We start from the raw sequence: 22157 nt of genomic DNA, 5'->3' as shown, positions 1-22157 counted from the left end.
TGCAGCTCTTCTACTTGACGATTCTTCACAGACTTATTCTCACGTTTGCCAAGTGCCTGGAACATTGATTTCTCATGCAAACCATACACTCACTGCCTTAGGTTATCAGTCAGCTTTTTAAGATTTTATTTATTTATTCATGAGAGACAGAGAGAGAGGCAGAGGCAGAGGCAGAGGGAGAAGCAGGCTTCATGCAGGGAGCCCGACGTGGGACTCGATCCCGGGTCTCCAGGATCACGCCCTGGGCTGAAGGCAGGCGCTAAACCGCTGAGCCACCTGGACTGCCCATGTGTCCAAAATTTTAACAGAATCTTAACCCACTTCTGAGTTTGGGGAGCTTACTGCTTGCTGATTGATCGCAGGCCTAAATCAGGTGCCAGGGGTTCAGGGTGGGAATGCATGTCCCTGGATGCAAGGATTTGTTCACTCCCTCGACAGGCCGCTGTAGAGAGGCCATCGTGGGTCGGGTGCTGAGCTACGAACGGAGGGCGCACACCTGCCCCGCCGTCTCCAGGCAGCAAGCAGTGGAAATCGGTGCGATAAATATAAATAGAAAAATACGTGCTACGAGGAAGCTGGCTTTGGGCAGGTTAGGGAGCGGCCAGAGAATGTTTCGGGAGGATGGGGAAGGGAAGGTGACTTTTATTGCTGTGATGGAGTGTCTAGTAGACACCGGGTGTGGTTAGATGCACGTGGCCCTGTAAGTGGACAAGTCTGCCCCATGGCCCAGGCCCCCCTGAAGCTTTAGAGAACCCACCAGTGCTTAGGGAGCAGTGGTGCACGGGCTGATGCTGGAGGGTCAGGTGGCACCTGGGCCACTGGAAGCCAATGAGGAAATGTGCGTCCCATTCGGTGGGTGCTGAGGACAGAGGCGGGTGACCCACCGCTTCCCCTGGGATGTTCCCACAAGAGGAACCTGACAACACTTTCATCTGATCAGACCTTTTTAACGAAAGCTTCTCTTGCGTCCTGGCTGCGGTTTTCCGCCCCTGGTCTAGGGGTTTGGTTGGTGGGAGGTGTCTGACTCAGTGCCTGTAGGAAGATGGGGGGAGGGAGGGGGGCTGGGATGACTCATTTGCCATTTCGAGGGTAGACATGATCGTTACCATCACACGGGGAAGGGGTCACCCTCAGACCTGGGTCAGGAGCCCCGGCCGACAGCTCAGAGGACCCGACGAGTCGTCTAAAGCCGTGGGCCCGTTGAGTCACTTGGCCACCACGGGGGCCCCAGGCATGATTCCGGCCTCGGTCCTGCTGGAGGCCACGGTGGTCTGACGGCCTGTGCTTCTCTCATTTCAGATTGCTCTGCCATGACCACAGCGCGGTACCGGCCCACGTGGGACCTGGCCCTCGATCCGCTGGTGTCGTGCAAGCTGTGTCTCGGGGAGTACCCAGTGGAGCAGATGACGACCATAGCCCAGTGCCAGTGCATCTTCTGTACTCTGGTTGGTCTTTCTGAAAGGATTTCAGGACGAGGCTTTCGCGTTCGTGCGTCGTGACACCAAGCAAACCTCTGACCCCACTTTTGCCCGTGACAGGGTCTCTCCCGCGGTTATTGAGAGAATTTCCCATTAACACCAGTCAGGCTCCCCAGTAGATTTCCATCACAGGCGCTCGTGATGCGAAGATCTCCGTTAAATAGAATCTCAGAAGCTAGCAAAGCAGGTTAGAAAACCCGACGGTGGGATCCCTGGGTGGTGCAGCAGTTTGGCGCCTGCCTTTGGCCCAGGGCGCGATCCTGGAGACCCGGGATCGAATCCCACGTCGGGCTCCCGGTGCATGGAGCCTGCTTCTCCCTCTGCCTGTGTCTCTGCCCCTCTCTCTCTGTGTGTGTGACTATCATAAATAAATAAAAATTAAAAAAAAAAAAAAGAAAACCCAACGGTGACACACACCTTCCTTTCCAGAAAGAAAAAGCTTCCCCCGCCCCCCCCTCATTTTAAATTGAACAATCAGGTGCTTGAGATCATAAGTCCGTGCTAACCGAGCGAGGTTGCACAGTGAGAATATTTAGCTATTCGTGTGCACGTTCACCACTGTGGTGCTAAAGAGGATGTTGAAGTCACGTTTAAATTTCCGTAAGAAAAAAAAAAAATTCCGTAAGAAGTAGCCCGTGTTATCTGGGCCCCGAACACAGGCTCGACTCAGGCCAGCATCTCCCACCCTCAGAAAGGGAAAATGAGGATATAGGGCTTATTTTCAGTTCATCTAATTGAGTTCTACTTGATTTTTCTTCCCAGTCAAGGCATTAAAAAAAAAAGTCCAGGAAAGAAAAAAAAAAAAAGAACAGTTTTCATCCAACTATAAAAAAAAAAAGTTGCTTCTGCATTTAACCGTGTTATAAATGGACCATCTGGGTGGCCTGCCGGTGTATGCGGCAGACGTCCAGGTTAAAATGCGTCACCAGGCAGCCTTCCCTACCTTTTGCAGGAGACGCATCCTCCCTTCCTGCCCGTGTTTTACAGACGCACCTTCCTCCCCGTGTGTCTCGCGATGTCCCGGCGACACGGGCACGTTCGGTATCACCGTGTCGGTGTCATAGATGGGGAGAGGGAGCTTCGCGGACCTTCGTGCCCCTGTCCTCTGACTTCTGAGCAGGGCTCTGTCCCCCCCAGACAGCTGGTCCGCTCAGGCCTCACGATGGCTAGTCCCTAAGCGTTCACGGGATTACACTGCAGCGAGCCCTTCTCTGTTTGCGTCTCCTTAAAACCTCAGGAAGGTCACTCCAACCCGAAGGGCAGGAAGTTGCTTTCGATGTTTTCCCGAGATGGGGAAGGATGGGAGGGAGAGGATGTGGGACAGGCCGCCAGACACCTCCAGCCGGTAACCCCCGGGATGGGACTCATTCGTTACCGTTAAGTTCTGAGGGACGGTGACCTCAAGGGGGAACCCAGGGCGGTGCAGTGGGGCATCTGCCTCCAGATGCAGGCTCTGTGGCTGACCTCGCCGGCCCCTCCGGCTTCATCTATGTTGGGTCCCCCAGGAGCTAACGGTGGAGCCCACCCTGGAGCACGCCGAGCCCCGGGATTTGTAACAGGTCCTCTTCCCACAGTGGCCGGACCGTGGCTCCTGAGGCTGAGGGTGCCCCACAGAAAAGCTGGTCTCGCTGGAAAATGTCCCCACGGTCTGAACCCCAAGCTTCGTGCTCCGTGTGTGGCCCTGGCCTGCGGGGACGTTGATGACCCACGGCTGGCTCACGGGCTGAGCACGCTGCACCTGCCTCTGCACCCCTACGCTGCCTCCTTGGTCCCGAGACCCTCCAGGCCTCCCACGTCTGTCGCTGGTACACGTCAGAACCCGGTGGTAACCCTAGCAAAACCCTCGCAGTCCGGCCCCATCATGCCAGGACCGCCCCCCCCACCTTTGCTTGTCTCCGTGATGGCTCTGCCCATCCTCGTGCTCTTCGGTAGCCAGTTCAAATGACCCCCTCTGCAGTTCGGACCCTCTTGAGTGGAAATGCTGCCGTGTGACCAGGGGCCTGCCTTGTATCCAGCCTCCAAGCCTGGGGGCCAGGAGTCTGCTGCATGATCTCTGTCCTGTGCGTTGGCTCCTGGGTCTCCGAGCGCCCTGGGCCTCGGTGGGGCACAGATCCCCAGTCTCTGCTCCGTGGGCTGAGGGCTCAGCGGTGTCTGGGGCCCGGTCCTAGTCTCGGGTCTCTAGAGGGGGGAAGGCATACTTGCAGGGTGAGGTGCCTTGAGGTGTGGGGCTTCCAGCTGCCAAGATGATGGCCACATGGACACGCAGCTCTGCGGGGCCTCTGGGTCCCTGTAGACCAGCCTCTGATCTGCATTGTGTCAGGGCGTCGCTCAGACCCCTCCGGCCTCTGCCCACATTGCTCACAGGCACACCAGAGTGGTTCTTGTCTTTATCTCGGGCTTTTAGGGCCCCTCTAAAACCCTACCCTGTGGCTAGAAGAGGATGGGAACAATGTTATTGCTGGTGACATAACACCTGCCTTCCTCTTTCTCTCATTTGTCATAAAACCTTGCAAAGTGGGCATGCTTCTCCCTTCTCCTGGAAAGAGTGCAGCCCAGAAAGACCGCGTGGCCTGCCCTAGAATGCTCCCTGGGTTGCCAGGACGCCAGCACGCCTGTAGCTTGCATCCAGATCCGGTGTTTGTCTACTGATGGCCCCTAGGAAAACGCTGACTCTTGGCCTCTGCTTTGCTGGGGAACTTCACCCGGGCCTGGGGGGCTGCTCTGGGGTCATTGCGGGCCACACTCCAGGGCAGGGGCCTTCTTTCGTACGCCCCTGGATCAGGCACCTTCCGACCCAGGAAGGATGCTCGGGGCCTGCTTTCTGTCTCCCTGCTCCGTGTGCTCGACTCTCCATCCCCAGTCCCCCCTCCCTGTTCTCACCCAGGGGGACCCATCTGGGTCCCTGGAACCCTGCCCCATCGTAGGCAAGGCACCCAGATGGAGATGCTTAGTGTTCCCCTGGCCCCGTCTCATCCACGAGCAAAGAGCAAACAAACTACGTGTTGGTTCCCCCGTGTGATGGAGTGATCTGCAGTTGCATGGGTGATTGAGACCGTTGAGCCCAGCGAGGCGACATGAGCGGACTCTCCCTCTGTTGGAATTAGCGGGCATCCCGATTCTGAGTAATTGTACACGTACTCACGTTGTCCCCGCCGGGGGCCCAGAGTCACCTATCTGTGCTGCCTTCTGTCCCAGGCCTTCTTAATCCACACAACCCAGACCCCACAGACCCCACATGGAAACACACCGACTCTCCCATCAGTAGCGTCGCCCGGGGGCCTCTCTGTTCTTCCAGACTTTGGGCTCCTAGACTCTGGGTTCAGAGCAAATGAATCTTTGCTGAGTGGATGGCTTGGTGGCCGCTTGGTGTTCTTGCCTCTGCTGTACGCGGTTAGCGCCCTCCGACTCGCCTGCCACTGGGAGGTCTCTGTGGTGAAGGTGATGTTGGCTGAAAGACGCAGTTTTGCTCCTCTGTGACTTTGGTTTTTCACATTCAGCAGATAGGAAGTGTGGTCCACACTTGCTGCTTCTCTTGCAGCGTGTTTACAGTGTGTGGGAGGGACGTGTGCCCCCTGCGGAGAGGGGGGTGGGCCCCTGCAGAGGGGGGTGGGGCCCCCCAGGGAGAAGCGTGTGTCCCCTGAAGAGGAGGATAGGCCCCCGGCAGAGGGGGGGTGGGGCCCTGAAGAGGGGGGTCGGGCCCCCAGGGAGAAGCGTGTGTCCCCTGCAGAGGGGGGTGGGGCCCCCAGGGAGAAGCATGTGTCCCCTGCAGAGGGGGTGGGGCCCCCAGGGAGAAGCATGTCCCCTGCAGAGGAGGGTGGGGGCCCCCAGGGAGAAGCATGTGTCCCCTGCAGAGGGGGTGGGGCCCCCAGGGAGAAGCATGTCCCCTGCAGAGGAAGGTGGGGGCCCCCAGGGAGAAGCGTGTGTCCCCTGCAGAGGGGGGTGGGGGCCCCCAGGGAGAAGCGTGTGTCCCCTGCAGAGGGGGGTGGGGCCCCCAGGGAGAAGCGTGTGCCCCTGCAGGGAAGGAGTGGTGCTCTCTCCGATGCCCCCTCCCCACTGCCAGCGCCACCTCTGCACCAGGAGAAGGTCCTTGGGTCCCTGGTCCCCGAGCAAGGGCAGAAAGCACAGCTTCCACTCCGGGTCCTTCATTCTGTGGAGAGCAGTGGTGCAAAGGCCCCTGAGTCCCCAGAAAGGCCCCAGGTCGTCAGAGGGGACTGTCCCTCTTCCGATGGTCCTGTCACCTCCGGTCACCCTCAGCCTCACCCTGGGCCCCACGCTGGCTCCTGCCGCATCAGGCCTGCGGTCGCTGGCCACTGGCCACCCGGTTCTCAGCACAGCCGTCCCACAGTCGCAGCAGGGCCGGTGACCCCTCGTGCGCAACTCCCCAGGGAGCCCACGTTCGGCGGGTCGATGTTTCACGTCCTGCAGGTTCCAGGCCAGGCTGCAGGACGCGCACATCCTCACGGTGGCTTCCTGAAGCCGGGGCCACGCCCTGCCCTGGGGGGACTGCTGGCCTGGCCACCTGCCTGGTCCCTGGCCCGCTCGCTGGACTCTCACCCCGCTGACGCGGACTGCCTGTAACGCGGCCTCTGCTGGTGACAGTCCCTTGGTGTGAATGAGTCTCCGCCGCCTCCGGACACGAAGCCCCGCTGCCCCCCTGACCGGGTCCCCTCCGGCCTCCACAGCCCACGAGCCCCCGTCACTAGCTGCGTGTTTTTGAGGCACCTGGTGGTCCAGCCCTTCCCCTGGTGTCACGGGAACAGGCTCGCACTTCTCTGCCTGACTGTATGGAACGCGGCGTCCCTCTTTGGTTTGATTGTGGGGAAGGCAGGTCCCCCCCCCCCCAGCCTTCCTGGCCCTGGCAGGAAGTGGAATTGACCTAGAAACCCCTAGAAACAAGCGCCAGACTCACACCTGAGGGCTCCCGACTTGGTGCTAGAGGGTGTCCACGCTGGATCTGTGGTTCCACGTCCTTACGGGGCGTCTGTAACCACAAGGCCGCAGAGAGGGGTGCACGGGCCCTGGGTCCTTGCCTGCGTGCGGGGCCAGCTCGGCACTAACACCCCGGGTTGGGTGGCTGCAGGGGCAGGCGTGCCGAGGCCCATGGAAAGCACGTGGCACCTGCTCAAGTGGTGATCTTGGCCCCCTCCAGGTGGCCTGTTGGCTGGCTCGGGTTTGGTGGTGACGGGCTTCTCTCACCCCACGCCATGGGCAGGGAGGCTCTGGCCGGCGGGTGGGGGCGGGGAGCTCCTTGCTCTCAGCAGGTCGGTGGTAACAGGGATTCAAACCCCGGCCTGTGACTCCAGGGCCCTAGCTCTTCAGACAGTGCTCACTGGGGTCCCGCCGCGATCATGAGCCGAGGGTCCCTGAGAAGCGTCAGCCCCTCCGGCTCCTCAGCTCAGGGATCTTCAGCAGCCAGCAGACCTTCCAGTGAGAAAACAGACAACATCCGGGCTTGCTGAGGCTCCGGCAAGGCCGCTGCGTCCCTGTGGCCCACTTCTCCTTGGCAGGAAACGCCAGCAGAGGTTTCGCAGCAAGCTGCAGTGCCGTCTCCTCTTTGGAGCTGGGTTTCAAACAGCTGGAAGACGAAATGGAAAATGAAATGTCTGGAACATTCTGTGGCTCCCGACACATCCCCTCCCTCCTCCTGCCCTTTCTGCAGCGGTTGCCCCCTCGCCTGGGGTGTGGGGTGTCTCGTCCCTCTGGCCCAGGTGTCCCTGAGCCCACCTAGTGGGGGGCTGCTTCCCAAGGCAGCGTCAGGCTCAGGGACGCACGGCCTGCAGGTGCATCTCTTCCTACAGCGGCCGCGGGGGGCTTGGTGTCGGGGGCCGTGGTGGCTTCGGAGCAGCGTGGGCGCGCTCAGATGCATTCCGGCCGACTCAGACTTTGCCAGTTTAAAGTACATACGGCAGGGGCCCTGAGTGGCTCCGTCGGTTAAGCGTCTGACTTGATTTCAGCTCAGGTCCTGGTCTCAAGGTTGTGAGTTCAAGCCCTGCATTGCGCCCCGTGCTGGACGTAGAGCCTACTTTAAAAAAAAAAGAAAAAGTACATACAAGGCTGTGTTCTAATACAAAAATGTAGGAAATAGCTAAAAATATGAAATAAATGATTACCTGTGAAAGAGTAGAGTTCCTGATTGAGGAAGAAGCTAGAAATTAGAAACAGAAACGAAAACCCCCTCCTCTTTGGAGTCAGACACACGTGAGTCCTAGCTCCTCGACGTGCAGGGTGTGTCTCTGGGCCTGTTCTTAATTTTCCCTGGACTTTGTTTTCCCATCTGTTGACTGGGCGCTGTGACACCTCATGTGATCCCTGCGGTCGTGGGCTAAGACAGCTCCGGTGAGGGCGTTTGGTCGCGGAGCGCTACAGTCGGGATGATAGCAGGAAACATGTCCACGCCTGCTTTTGGATTTTTTTCTTTTTTAAATTTATTCACAGAGACAGAGAGAGAGAGAGAGAGAGAGAGAGAGGCAGAGACACAGGCAGAGGGAGAAGCAGGCCCCATGCAGGGAGCCCGACGTGGGACTCGATCCCGGGTCTCCGGTGTCATGCCCTGGGCCGAAGGCGGCACTAAACCGCTGAGCCCCCCGGGCTGCCCCACGCCTGCTTTTGTACGGCGTGTTTGTTTTTACAGAAGTTTCTCTGCGCATTTCTGCTGTGCTCATTTGAAGTCCTCTTTTTGCTGTTAGATTGCAACGCATGGCTGGTGAGGGATGACTCACTTCGTATGTGGAAGAAGCCTGGGCTTGTTTTCCATGGACGGTTGGCCAGACGCTTGGATCCTCACCTCTTTTTGTATAGGAAACAAATCGATACTCCCAGAGCATAGTCATTTGGCAGATTGTGCAGAGGCAGCTGAAGGACACCCCGCCGGACACGACACGCGAGTCGTTCTGCCGCATGCCGGTCACGCCGGTTCTTGGACGGTGACGTTTAGAGTCGCAGATGCCCCTGGTGTCGGTTTCACACGGGCTCCACGTGGTGTTTTCCCCCGTGGTGCGCTGCCCTGCATCGTGCCGTGGGAGGTTCAGTGTTGTGTCGTTTACGGCATCCCAGTGTTCCCCGGAGAGCCCGTATAGACAGACCGATCATAAAAAGTAAAGTGATCGTCTCGCGGCCAAGGTTTTGTTGCATTTCTATGCCAGTGACTCTAAGAAGCATAGCGCACAGGTAGCAAAGCAGAGGGAACGACAGCCACCTGTTTGCGTAGCTGGTGCTGCGCACCCGGAATTTGCGAGGTGCTTTTGCGCTCGTTCACAGGGTCACAGAAGCCCAGCAAGGTGGGCGTCCCCCCCTGCTCCCCGGCCGGGGGAGCTGTGGCCTGAGCTCGTCCAGGAGCCCGTCCGCGGCTTCTGCCCGCAACGGGTCCCTGAACTTGTCTAGCTCCGGGGGCTGCGGTCTCTCTCCCTCCTCACGTGTCCCCGGCCATAAACGGGGCATTCCAGGTTCCTCCCGACTATGAACAGACCACCGTTGCAAGGGCCGCGTGCCACCAAGGCCACCGTGTTGCTGTGTCCCCCAGACGGCTGCGGTGGCGCCCCAGAGCCGGGTGCAGGCCTGCTGGGGGGCCCGTGTGCGGCTTCCACCTCCTGTCTGCCCGCCCCCCCCCCCCCCCCGCTTCCTTCTGGTGGTGCCCGTCCTGAGCGGCGCACCTCGGAGGCCTCAGCCAGGGCTCCCCCTGGGGCTCCTCCATCCCCTGTTGTCCGGGACCCTCTCCCTAACCATTGCCCTGGCCTCTGCTCTCACTCCCGGGCAGGATGGGGCAGTCCGGGCCTGGGCTCCGGGCGCCCACGGGACAGTCCACAGACGTCATGCGTCCTGCTCAGCACTCTTGAGAACGGCCGTGGAAAATGGCTTTTTCTGAGGATAACCTCAATGGGTATTTTTATTTTCTAATTTATTTTGCTTTTTTTAAAAAAGGTTTTTTTTATTTATTCATGAGAGACACAGAGAGAGGCAGAGACACAGGCAGAGGGAGAAGCAGGCTCCCTGCAGGGAGCCCGATGCAGGACTCGATCCCGGGACCCCGGGGTCATGTCCTGAGCCAAAGGCAGACGCTCAACCACTGAGCCACCCGAGTGTCCCTTCATAGTGTTCTTTTAACAGTGGTGCTGACATCACTAACCCCAAATATTGGAGTGGGGTTGTGATTGCAAGGTGATCCCGGGACGCCGTTGAGATGTTTTCCACTGGTTTCTCTCCACGGGATGGTCCCAGCTCCTGTGCTCTTCTGGCTCTGCCGTGAGCTCTTCCAAGTCTGTCTCCTTACTTTTGGTAGGGAGCCTGCCGGGGAGGCCGTATCTCTTCTGAGAGCGCTTTAATAACGTGCCCTTCGGGGAGCCTGAGCTTCCCAGGATGGTAGACTGAGGCGGGAGTAAATCGGTGCTGTGTACGGCCTCATCCTCCTCGGGAGAACTCCACTGCGCCTCCCACTTTTTCTGTGGGACTGACCTGAGACCTTCGGGAGTCCTTACGTAGGTGGGGTGGTAGTGGGTAGGTAGCTGCTGGGCGAGTGGGCGGTGAGGAGTGAGGACGGGCCTCTGGGCCTCTGTGTGCGGGCTCGCGGGGGGCGCAGGGGCATTTCCGAGTCGAGCCAGGCTCTGCCCTTGCTGTCCTTGTACACTGCCGAGCCCTTCCTCCTCCTCGTCTTCCTCCTCCTCCTCCTCCTCCTCCTTCTTCTTTTTCGATTTTATTTATTTATCCATGAGAGACACGGAGAGAGAGAGGCAGAGACACAGGCAGAGGGAGAAGTGGGCTGGATGCAGGACTGGATCCCAGGGAGATGCTCAACCATGGAGCCACCCAGGTGCCCCCGGCAAGCCCCTTCTTTGGTGACTCCATGTTAACACCTGAAAGGTGAAACCCTCCCGCCTCTCCTGTAAGAATGATCTAAGGGGCACACGAAACAATGGAATATAAAAGACGCGTGCGGTGCCCGACGTCTGATACATTGACATTTGAGAATCACTGCTTCCCGACCTTTCTCTCCGCCTTTCCTCCTCCGGTTAGACTCACTGGCTTGGCGTTTGCCCAGGCTGCGTGCAGGGGTCACACCCGCAGCCTTAGGTCTGTGACCAGCCTGGAATAGGGGACACCCCACAAATACTCGTCAAGTGGCCAGAACCTCTAATTTGGTGGTCGCTGTGGGCTACACAGTGAAAATAAGAAGCTGTGTCGGGACAGGGTGCTCGGTGCGTCGCTTCTTACGCGTTGCTGCGTCTTCACCCTTAAGGAAGTAAAGATGTTGACCGATACTTCTCTTTGCTTTTTTTTTTTTTCAGTGCCTGAAACAGTATGTCGAGCTCTTGATCAAAGAAGGATTAGAAACTGCAATCAGCTGTCCTGATGCTGCCTGCCCTAAACAGGGCCACCTGCAGGAGGACGAGGCACGAGCACCCGAACAAACCCGGTTTTTAACGTGTGCAAGTGTGCCCTGCTTGGCTTCGCCGTGTGTCGTGGCTTCTCATTGGGCCGACCTGTGCTGTGTTTCTAGCCCCCCCTCAGCTTGTTATACTTCTTATTTGTATTTTTTTCTTCTTAGATTGAGTGCATGGTTGCAGCAGAAATTATGCAAAGATACAAAAAGCTACAATTTGAAAGAGGTAGGTACCCCAGCCTGTTACCCGGTTACAGATTCCTGTGGTGGAGTCCAGATACCTGGGGGGGGGGATGCTTTTGGTGGATACAGTTGTACATTGTTTGGCTACAGTGGAAGTGAAAGAGTCGATGTAAATTAGATTTCTGAAATGTAATTGTCATTTTGAATTCTCTGCAGAGCTCCTAGCTGGAAGGCCTTTGTTGGGCTTCCCACTGGTAACAGGCAGGAATCACGGAACACAGCTTGTTTATAGGGATTTGGGGCTCAGGGGGTTGTTTTAAAAAGATTTGACCCTCATGGGGCATGATTATTTCTCAGGCAGGCCAGGGCAAACGGTTTGGGGACTAAATTCTTAGAGAATGCAGAATTTAAACGATCCAAAGACGTAGAAGGAAATTCAGAGGCCAAGCGTAGGTGAAAATAGGACAACAGACATCCTGCCAGGAAAGTGTAGCCTGTCCCTTTGCACTCACTACGCACCTGCTGCAGGTCTGGACTCGTAGGCGCTGAGCCCTGAGTCCCTCCCTGTGCCCGACAGCCCTGCAAGGTTGTCATCTTCTGTTAACGTGGGATCCACAGAGGCTGACTCATTTATCCAGCTTTCCAGCGCTAGTGGGTGGCAGGGCACAGTGTAGACCAGAACCGCCTCCACCTCCAGAGTGCCCCGTGGGTGGGAGCTGGGCCCGCTGCAGACCTTAGGGCTCCCCAGGAGCACAGTGCGGCACGTGCAGAGCAGAGGTGACCTCATCTTCAAGGGGTCATTGCAAAGCATGGGAACATGTTGGATGCCCAGGACTGCTCTTTGGTGTGGCTCCCAGAGGTGTGCCAGGGTCACAAAACGATGTTGTAAAGGGTCTGTGCATTCATTCCACTGCGCTTTGTTTTATGCCTGGACCTTGAGCTCGTCTGAAAAGGAGCCGAGTAACAGACATGTTTAGCTCCTTATGCAGAATTTTGCTGTCAAGACACCACATCCAAACTCTGACCTTTTCAGCTCAGACTGTAATCGTTCAAGGGTGCTCTTCCCCTCTTCCTGGTCTGACAAAAAGCCTCATGGGCATCAGACGCTCGTTACGAAGATGCAACCCTGGGGTGCGTGTATACAGGAAAACACTCTCAAGATGGGATTGGGATGCAGAATAGAACAGGGGAAAGTATGGAGAGATTCCTAGCTTAAGTGAATATGGGAAGGTCTTTTTTTTTTTCTTTTTCTTTCTTTTTTCTCTTTCTTTCTTTCTTTCTTTCTTTCTTTCTTTCTTTCTTTCTTTCTTCCCTTTTTAAGAAATGCTAAAGATAGTTGTATTTCCTCTTGAGGCTTACTTCTGAAAAAAAAAAAAAGAAAAGGCAGTGTGTGGCCAACTTAAAAAAATTAAAAAAAAATATCAAACAGGATTTTGACGGCATTGAAATTGTTTTCAAGAGCTTGTTTATTTAAATGGCATATATCATTCGGTTTGAGGTGGTTTAGAGTTCAGATGTAATGCCACGTGATAGGAAAGTCAGCATGTGGAGCTATAAAATTGATTAATTTGGATTTCTGAGACTTTCGGGCTCTTCTGAAAATATTTTCCAGAGAGAGTCTTGACAGAAGCTGGCAGTTATTTGGGTTCTAAGAAAATTAACTTTCTCTGACCTTGAATTCGTTTAAAAATGCAGCTGGATAAATTTTCCTACCTAATAGTTTCAACTCTGTGAAACTTTGTAATTTCAAATGCTTTGGCTTAGTAAAAGTTTTTTTTTTTTTTTTTTTTTTTTAACTTTGCCTAAAGACAAAGCCATCTTGACCTCGTTTAACAAAATCTCTCAACAATTATCTGAGAGCGTTTTGCTAGCGTTGTGCGAAAAGCCACAGAAACACGAAATAGACTCAGGCTTACGACCGAAGACCCGTCTCAGTGAAACATTAAGACGGTGGAGGTACAGTGATTGCTCCAGCTAGTACGTTGACCACGTTTTGAGATACAATCAGGAGGCGAGTTTCAACCTGTCCTTGTGAAATGCAGTCGGGGAGGACACCACGGAAGAAAGAAAACCCAGCTCTCAGGCCCTCTGACCACATTTAGTTCTAAAAAGTCCCGTGGGTCCTGCGGGCGGTTTGCGTTGCAAAAGTGGCAGCTGTTGTCTCCATGGGTCTTAGAATGTCTCCCCTGATAAAACAGCCACCGTCTCTTTTTTGTTTCCAGTTGGAAGTACGGTTGGCCACAATGTCGTATTAGTTTCAGGGACAACCACCTTGATTTTCATCCAGTCTCCCCCACTCCTCCAGTCGGACTCTTTGGCAAGGAGGCCGTGGGCTTGTCTTTCTTTCTGAGAGCCCAGCTGCCCTCGTGGGAGACTCCGGAGGCTGACGGCGGCAGGCTTTGCAGGGGGGCCCCCGCTGCACTGCGCCCGTGCTCCCGGGTGAGCCCCGACCGTGCCAGGCTGCAGGTGCTTCTTTGCGTGTCCCTGGCTCCAGAGGCAGGCCCTGCAGCTTCCCTGGCTGCTTTATCCTTGCGACAGCCACGTGCAGGTCAGATGAATGCCGAGATCTGGTCTTGTCCTGCATGGCCTTGGTGCTTTCAATGAGAGCAACGCCCAGAGGGATGAACTCACTCGCCAGGCTGATCCATGCGTCATCAGGCCTGACCAGAGCCGGGGTCTCCCCGCAGGACGGGACGAGATGCAGCCAGCGTGCCAGCCTGGCCAGCGGCGGAGTGAGAGCCGGTACCAGGGCGGGACGGCACCCTGAGCGCGCCGCGTCTCCCAGCACGCTTCTCCAAGAAAACCCTGTTTAAAAAGAGAAGCATTGTTCTTTCTTTCTTTCTTTCTTTCTTTCTTTCTTTCTTTCTTTCTTTCTTTCTTTCTCTTTCTTTCTTTCTTTCTTTCTTTCTTTTTCTTTTTTGTTTTTTTTTTTGATCTTGGGCTTTTTTACAGAAGCAGAGCTATCAGGGACTTGCTTCGTTAATCATTAATCTATTGTTATGTGTCTTTGGGAGACGGGAGCTGAGATTAATTTCGTCTGATGTGCCAGAAAATACGCTGCTGGCCTTGTTTGGAAATCTAGGATATACACAGATAGGTCTGCGTGAAAATTAGATGTCATATATATAGGATGGAACGTGTCTAACGTGTGCTGTTAGGCATGTACGTGATTGATAGAGCCCTCGGGTGTTTCCCGGTGTGGCTTTGCTTAGGGGTCGATTCCTGTTCAGCAGTGGGGGTGACGACAGACTGTCCGTAGAAGGCCGAGAGAGGAGGCCTGGGGCCGGATTCACAGGCTTTGAGGTGCCCTGGCCGCTCGGGAAGGGTGTGCACATGTGGCCGGTTGGGACAGGTTATTTGCCCTCTCTGAAAGGGATCTGCCCCCTGGGGACGGGCAGTTCCTCTCGCAGCTTCCACGGGGAGCAGAAGTCACAAAATTTAAGTCATTACCATGGAAACCTTAACTAGGTCTCCTCGCCCTGCGCTCCATGAGATAATTGGGCCTTTGACGACGAGGCAGCCCAGTGGCTGCATTCGCTGTGCGAGGAGAATGAACAGGACATGGGGCAGAGCCAGAGGGGCACGGGGGAGCGCAGCCCTCCCCGACCCACACCACAGGCTCCTCGGAGTAGGGCAGGGGCTGGGAGAGGGCGGCGGGATCACTGACGCGCCTGGACAGACCAGCTCCAACCACCGTGTTGAGGGGGAAGAGCACAGAGCAGCCTGAGGATTTGCCTCCACGTGTCCTGAGGGCCCACCCTCTGCTTTGCCCCCGTGCCCAGAGGGGACCCCGAAATCTAGCCAGGGCGGAGCTGGGCTCCCCCAAAGCACTCACTAGCCCCACTGAAGACAAGGAGCTGCGCAGAGGGCATGAGGGGGTGAATCAGACCAGGGAGGGGAGGGCTTGGGTCACCTTCCCCGCTTCCATTCCCTCTCGCCTCCCGTCACCTCAGCTCAGGTGAGCTCCCCGCACACATGCCCCACGGAGCCACCTCCCCGGATCTGATGGCCACAGACATTCCTAGAAAAGCAAACCCTGAAGCTCTCACCTCATGCCAAGAGCTAATTTTACCCCTTCGTTCAGGATCGTGAACATCGCGGAGACTTTGCATGACCCTAACGAAGACCAGTTAAGAAGTAGCACATTTTCCTGGATGCCCGAGTTCCTTTATGTTAATAGGTTCTCCTAAATCTTCCCTAGACCTGCCAGCTTGGTAGTTTCCTGCCGCTGATGAATTCTCCCTTCCGGGAAAAAAAAAAAAAAACAACAACAGGTTGGGGGAGGCGTTAGATGAGAGCAGGAGGGGGCCAGCCCCGGCCAGTGGCCCTTGGCCTGGCATCGTAGGTAAAGCTTCATCGGAACACACATTTAGACAGTCCGACGCCGCACGACTCTGCAAGACTAAAATACACTGTAACTTTGCAGAAAATGTTGGCTCGCTCCTGGGCTAGAAGATGGTTTTCAGGGTTGTACCTGACGCAGTTTATTCCTAGAGGGCTGGATCTGGCCTCCCGTGTGAGCGGGGGCCGTGGCTCCCCTCTGCGTGCCCTGTGGCAGCCCATGGGTGAGGTCGGGTGCACGTCCAGCCCCCGTGCAGCCTCCGGGCTGCGGTAGATCCTGGTGCGTGCAAACCCTGCCCTTGATGCAGGTGACCTCGGCCCACCCCGCTGGCGGGCAGTCCCCGGCCACGCAGCTCGCGGGGGCCTTTCATTGCCTTCCAGGATTCCCTGGCAGAGGCCCGCGGGCTCGGGTTACGTCCCCAGAGCCACCGCCTGAAGCTGAGAAACCCTTGGCCTACTTCAGGGCCTTTGAAAATAGCCCCAGGCCTCTGGCCTGTGATAGGTTTTGGCAGAGCCTCAGCCTCTCTGTGGTTTCCTGCCGGGCTCTCGCCGAGGGTTCGGTGTCACCCAGACAGGCCGTCAGTGCAGCGACCAGCCCGGCTCACAAGGAAGGGCAGCTCGGGACCCGTCATTCAAAGAAATGCAGGTTTTGCACCAGGCCGTGAGGGAGTGGAAACGGGAGGGTAGCCTGCTTTTCAAAATAAACGCTGCACTGAACTCCCTTCCGTGGGGCTTCTTAGCCGCTTGGCCTCCGCTCGGAGGGGCAGCCTGGCCATTCCACGGGGGCGTGAGTGGGTCCGTGGCTTACATTCAACTTTGGGAGGGAGCCGTAGCTGAAGGAGCCTCTCGATGAGAAGAGTTTGGCCACGTTCCTCCCTCCTGTCTCTGTGTCCTCCTGCCCTGCCCTGGGCCGGGTCGGGAGGCACCCAGAGGCCTGACTTCTGGAAGCCGCGTCCTGGGGAGGCAGACGGAGCAGAAGGGGCGCTGGACCCTGGCCCGGGGCTTGGGGCGGGAGGCCGGGATGTGGCGGCAGGCGGGTGACTCCCCGTGGCCACCGGCATTCTGGGTGTGGGCAGCAGCGTCTCTAAAGGATGCTGAGTGTCTGGGGTGGGGTCAGGATTGCGGAGTGTCGTGGGCAGGGGGTGGGGTAGAAGGAGCCAGGCAGGCAGCAGGCCCTGAAGGGTGTCATAGGGAGCCCGTGACATTCCCTCTGGAAGCCCCACACTCCTGTGACGCCTCAGCCCGAGCACCTCTCAAGACCCTTCGTGTGTAGACGTTGACCTCCCGTTTTGTCTCTCTGTGTTAGAGGTGCTCCTGGACCCCTGTCGGACGTGGTGCCCGGCCTCCACCTGCCAGGCCGTGTGCCAGCTCCAGGAGATGGGGCTGCAGACCCCTCAGCTGGTGCAGTGCAAGGCCTGTGCCATGGAATTCTGCTCCGCCTGCAAAGCCAGCTGGCACCCTGGCCAGGGCTGCCCGGAGACCATGCCCATCACCTTCCTTCCCGGAGAGACCAGGTACCCGCCGCGCAGCCACCGCGAGAGGCACGGGCCGAGGGCTGGGGCCGAGGAAGAGGGGGGTGCTCCTCCTTAGACGCGTCTCTGCAAGACATGACGGCATCTGGATCAGTCTCTTCCTCTTGAGCCTCATTTAAACCCGGGTGGGTGGGTGGGTTGATTATTTTTGAGAGATGATTATGCGTCAGGTACGGTGCAAAGCAGTGGCGCTGTAATGACGCACAGGACACGGACCGCTCTCCGCCCATCCAGAAAGACGGACGTGTGGACGGCTTATTACTGTCAGGGCTTCTAAGTCCTGTGGTACCTAAAGATTTCCCAGACTCCATTGTGCGGAGGGTGAGACCAGGGGGACGGGAACAGGAGCAAGAGGAGGCGCACGGTGGTTACCAATACCAGGGGAGGTTTCCAGGTGCCTGAGAGCAAGAGGCGGCATCTCCCTAGAAGAGCGGGCGGGCAGGAAGCTGCGGGCAAGCACGACTGCGTGTCTGCCCTCCTGTGCCCTGGTCAGACCCCCAGGCCGCTGCCCGGGCAGACACCATCGCTGTAGGTGCCTTGAAGTGGAGTAGCATGAATCCTAAGGAACTGGCAATATTCAGCCACTTTTGTCCTCTAAGGTCTGTAGCATAAAGTTCCCCGAGAAGGTGTCAGCCTTGCACCCGTTGAGGCCACACTTCTGGTAGAGGGACTCCCACTGGCCACCCAAAAGTGCGGCCTCCAGCTGCTCCCCATTAGTCCCCACTGGCTACCAGCTGCTCCCCATTCCCCTCTCCCCATCCTGCTCCCCTGCCCCCACTCCCCGCAGCTCCACCTGCACACATCCTCTTGGCGCCCCTCAGGCCCTTCCTCCCATCTGCACGTCCATCCCTGTGCCCGCGTGCCCCTTCGCCACCCTCTTTCCCTGGAGGCATCTTGCCCCCCTCGAAGACATGGCTCACATCCCCCTGTTGTCCGGCTGCCCCAGGACAGGGCTGATGACCCCACCCTCTGTGCCGTCCCACTGCGGATCCTCTGCGTGGGTCACAGCACCAGCCATATGGTGCTTTTGCTCATCTGTGTATGTGGCCGATTCCTCCACTAGGCTGAGCTCCCCCATCACGGCCCACGCTTGTCCGAACGTTGTCACCTCAGATCTTGGCATCCGGCAGGCACTCGAATGCTAGAATGAATCACCTCCCTCATATTTAGGTTCTTAATGCTTCATGACTTTGCAAGAAGAAACACACTCCTGTACGGTCAATGTCCACATTACCGAAGAGCTGGGTGTCCGGGTTGGGGACCAGGTACAGAGGAAGCAGGTGGGGGTTCTCTCCTCACGACACATCCGAGTTACCTGTTTGAAAGAGAAGCTCCCTGGGAGTGAGTAAGTGGGTTCCTACGGAGAAGATGAGCAGTGAGAGAGAGCCAGGGTCCCATCCTGGGTGGGGTAGAGGTGGGCCCCAGCCATGATACCTCTTAAGCCTAAAGCGGAGGCTGGTGAGCGTTGGGAGCCTGATGACTTAGTATTTCTCCTCCTGAGATGTTCTGGTCTCATTTAGGTCATTGCAGAGGGCGGCAAGCATTGCACAGTCTACGTGTCTGTTAAATCATCACATTGTATGCCCTGCAAAGAGCAGAAACACACAAAAATGAAAAACATCACTTGTGCAAACTAAAAAAATAAAAAAAAAAGCAACACAGGGAAAATTAAATCGAAATTCACCAGTCTTATTTTGGGGAAACCTAAAAACCTAAAGATCTCCTATAGAAATCTCTGGCTTCTCCAGCTGCACTGAGCCAGCCTCCATTCCCGCCTGCTGATGGTCGCTGGAGCAGAGAAGCAGCCAGCTCTTGGGAAGGGGGTTGGTGCTTATCTTTAGTGTACTGTAGCCCTCTTGCACAGGGTCCTGAGGCTGGAGGCAGGTGGTGTTAGGAACCCAGGCTGCGCTCCGCTGGTCCCAAGTAGTAGGGTTCTTCGGCTCCATCTTCCCTGAAGCCATGTTCCCATCCACCACCTGACCGGCTCCAATCACGATGATGCGTGTCTGCCCCACGCAGATCGTGACGAAGCCCTCGGAGACTCCCATCTACCTTCATACATTTGAGTTCCTAGTGAGTGTTGTCATTAATAATAATCGGACATGTGACTCAGATGCCAGGAAATGTTTGGAAACCACTGTCCGCACGATGTAAATCCCCGTGCATGCCACAACGCACCAGAACTTACGTAGCTTAACTCTTTCCACTTTACTAAGTCTCTCTGAGAGATGGTCTTGGCTCTCCGCTGATACGCTGGCCCCGTTCATGGCATTTCCTTCAAAATGAGCTTATGAGTCACATGAGAAAATTAGTCTCATTACTCGAAGGTCACAACTAGCTTTCAAACCAAAATGATGTTATCTAACCCGATAGCCAACGTCAGTCACTGGATTTGGTGCCTTGTGACTTTTTGGCTCTTGGCAGAAATCATCTGGAGGGCCCAGCTCGAGATTGCGCAGAGCTGAGCTGTTTCCCTGGGCCCCCTGGAGGCACTTGCTTGTGACCGCCCTGGCTCATCCGGACTCACATGCTGTGCAGGCAGCTTGCCGTGTGGTTTGCCTCCACTTTAGAGGAGAATTGGAGCTAGAGACAGTGTCCCCTTTTCAGAGAGCGTATACTCACACGTGCCCCTCACGTGGGTCTGTAGGGCCAGGGTCTGTAGGTGTGTGTTCTGCGTGCAGGGAAACCCTTGCAGGCCTCACCACACCCTGAGTTGGATGCCGCCAGCCTCACTTCTAGCAGTGGGTCGGGACCCCAACTCTGCTGATGCCCAAGTGGCATGGCTGGGACTTGTCTCTAGACCCCGTGCTCCTCCCTGCAAGGACATCCCGCCTCCTTCTAGCATGTCCTCACCGGTCACCTCCTGAACAGAACAGAACCACATTCTGCTGGAGCTCGTGCCTCACCGAGGAGGAGCCTCTCCTGGTTATCAGTTGGCTCATCCGAGAGTCAAAACACTTTTCATTTTCATTTTTATTTATTATTTATTTATTTATTTTTAAGATTTTATTTATTTATTCATGAGAGACAGAAAGAGAGAGAGAGAGGGGGGCAGAGACACAGGCAGAGAGAGAAGCAGGCTTCATGAAGGGAGCCCAATGTGGGACTCGATCCCGGAACTCCGGGATCATGCTCTGGGCCGAAGGCAGATGCTCAGCTGCTGAGTCACCCGGGCGTCCCTCAAAACACTTTTTAATTATTATATTTAATCGTGATATATGATGCTTGTGGAAGATCCTTCTGCCAGAATGCACTCCAAATGCCGGAAGTTGCTCACTTGCCGTGGACGTGTGCCCATCCGTGCTTTAGGTTCTGGAGGGGCTGCTCACTCCGGCGGGAGATCACTCTTCTCCTGGAGATGTTGGCCTGATGTAATGAGTTCAGGTAATACAGCAAATGCGTTCCCATAGCCAGTGAGAACTTCTTATAGCAGTTTACCATTTATTCCTCCCAACAATCCCAGGCATGTATTTTCTGAGCTTTCTTTTGATATTTAACAGCATGGGATGAACATTCTTCCGGAATCCCACCAAAACGTCTATGTCATCTCTTCATTGGCAGCATAAAATTATTGCTGTCCTTTATCGGCCCGCTTCCCCCATGCCCGAGGCTGCCCTATACTCTCGTCACGCCTCGTCTTCGAGCGTGCTCACACCCGGAGGGCTGAGGCCCAGCGTGGCTGCTGCACAGCCGTCTGCATAGGGCCAGCTCGGGACCCCGGGCTTACACCCCATCACACTAACCACCGCGAGCCTAACCAGACTTCTCAGGAAAGCGAATCTGTAAGGACAAGCCCAGTAGATCTAACTAATCAATGAGCACGTATTTGTAACATTTTTTTTTTTTTCTGAAAATAGTGAAGTGCATAAAGGTTATCATTGATCCTTTGGAAAGTATATGTCTTTCATATGAAGATGGACATAAAATATGAATATAATCCCATTATGCAGACACCTTCATTATAAACCTTTGCTGTATGTAATGTTTTTTGTCTACACATACCTGAACTTTAATATATACTGATAATTGCTTCTTTTCCCTTAAATCCAGCTGGCTGACCCACAGGTTTTTGTTTTCTGTTTTTTGTGGGTTTTTTTGGTTTTATTGGTGATTGTTTTTTGGAGTCTGTTTCATCGGTTTCAGTTTATGACACTTAATAACCAGCGGCCTCGGCCCCTCTAGTCGCGCTGACGCCTGCAGCCTAGCTGGTGCCGACAGCTCTCCCCTGGGCCACGCTGAGCCTGGCGCTGATGGAATCTCTCCCGCAGCTCTGCTTTCAAACTGGAGGAGGACGACGCACCCATCAAGCGCTGCCCCAAGTGCAAGGTCTATATCGAGCGGGACGAAGGCTGTGCCCAGATGATGTGTAAGAACTGCAAACACGCCTTCTGCTGGTACTGCCTCGAGTCTCTGGACGTGAGTACAGCCTTGAGCTTGGATTGGGGGTTCAGACTTGGAGTGGGAAACACACCAGCCATTTCCTAAATTGCTTAGAGAACATGCCTAGGAAACAGAAATAACATTATCAGGTGTTTTTCTGTGCTTATGAAAATACTAATTCATCGAGTGCAGTGGTATCAGAAGTTCTGGGGAGCAAATGGTCAGCTCAGGCTTGGGATTCAGCCCAGGCGGACAGGGTCTTAGGATCTTAGATTTTGTCTATGGGGATGATCTTAGCTCGATAGCTGTAACAGAACACCAGAGACAACGGGCATTTATTCCTCCCAGTTCTGGAGCCTTATTGCCCAAGATTAGGTGCCGGCAGATTCAGTTCTTGGCCCTTGACCCCAATGCCAAGAGAGGCAAGAGAACCCTCTTTTGGCTTACACATGGCTGCTTTCTCGCTGTATCCTCATGAGGCAGAGAGAGAAACTAGTGTTTCTTCGTTGTATAAGGGCTCGCACCCATCTCATGACCTCATCTGAACCTCATCACCTCCCAAAGACCCTGCCTTTGGATCCCATGGGGGATTCAGGGTTCAACATATGAATTTGGGGGGACGCAAACATGTAGTGCACAGCAGGGACTGTTAGTGGAATAAGAAGGATAAATAGAGGTAAGGGACTGGGAAATATGGTGGCAGCCACACGGTTACTTCCCTGACCCGTTGTTACCTTCAGGGCAGAAAAACACACTCTGTGCCGTCTTGCAGAGTGGAAGTTCCCAGCCTCATAGGGCCACTTTCTCCCAAGCGTGCCCTGTGCCGAGTGTTTCCCAAACACTATATGCCAGTGTTTCTACACATGCTGC

The 22157-nt window shown here is 55.7% G+C and overlaps 1 protein-coding gene across 9 annotated transcripts in view; it reads left to right on the top strand.

Annotated features, from left to right (window-relative positions):
- Nucleotides 1-22157, top strand: part of RNF144A (ring finger protein 144A) — a 119400-nt gene that overhangs the window by 77016 nt on the left and 20227 nt on the right. For all 9 annotated transcript variants that reach the window (XM_072767799.1, XM_072767798.1, XM_072767802.1 and 6 more), the window contains 5 exons: nt 1300-1445; nt 10757-10861; nt 11017-11077; nt 16682-16889; nt 21176-21323. In XM_072767799.1, coding sequence (XP_072623900.1) covers nt 1311-1445; nt 10757-10861; nt 11017-11077; nt 16682-16889; nt 21176-21323 — 657 coding nt within the window. In that variant the 5' untranslated portion in view covers nt 1300-1310. The remainder of the gene's footprint in view (nt 1-1299; nt 1446-10756; nt 10862-11016; nt 11078-16681; nt 16890-21175; nt 21324-22157) is intronic.

Source organism: Vulpes vulpes, chromosome 8 (genome assembly GCF_048418805.1).
Source record: "Vulpes vulpes isolate BD-2025 chromosome 8, VulVul3, whole genome shotgun sequence".
NCBI classification, from domain to species: Eukaryota; Metazoa; Chordata; class Mammalia; order Carnivora; family Canidae; genus Vulpes; species Vulpes vulpes.
The sequence above is the reverse complement of the archived record's forward strand: the minus strand, read 5'-3'. Positions and strand labels throughout refer to the sequence as shown.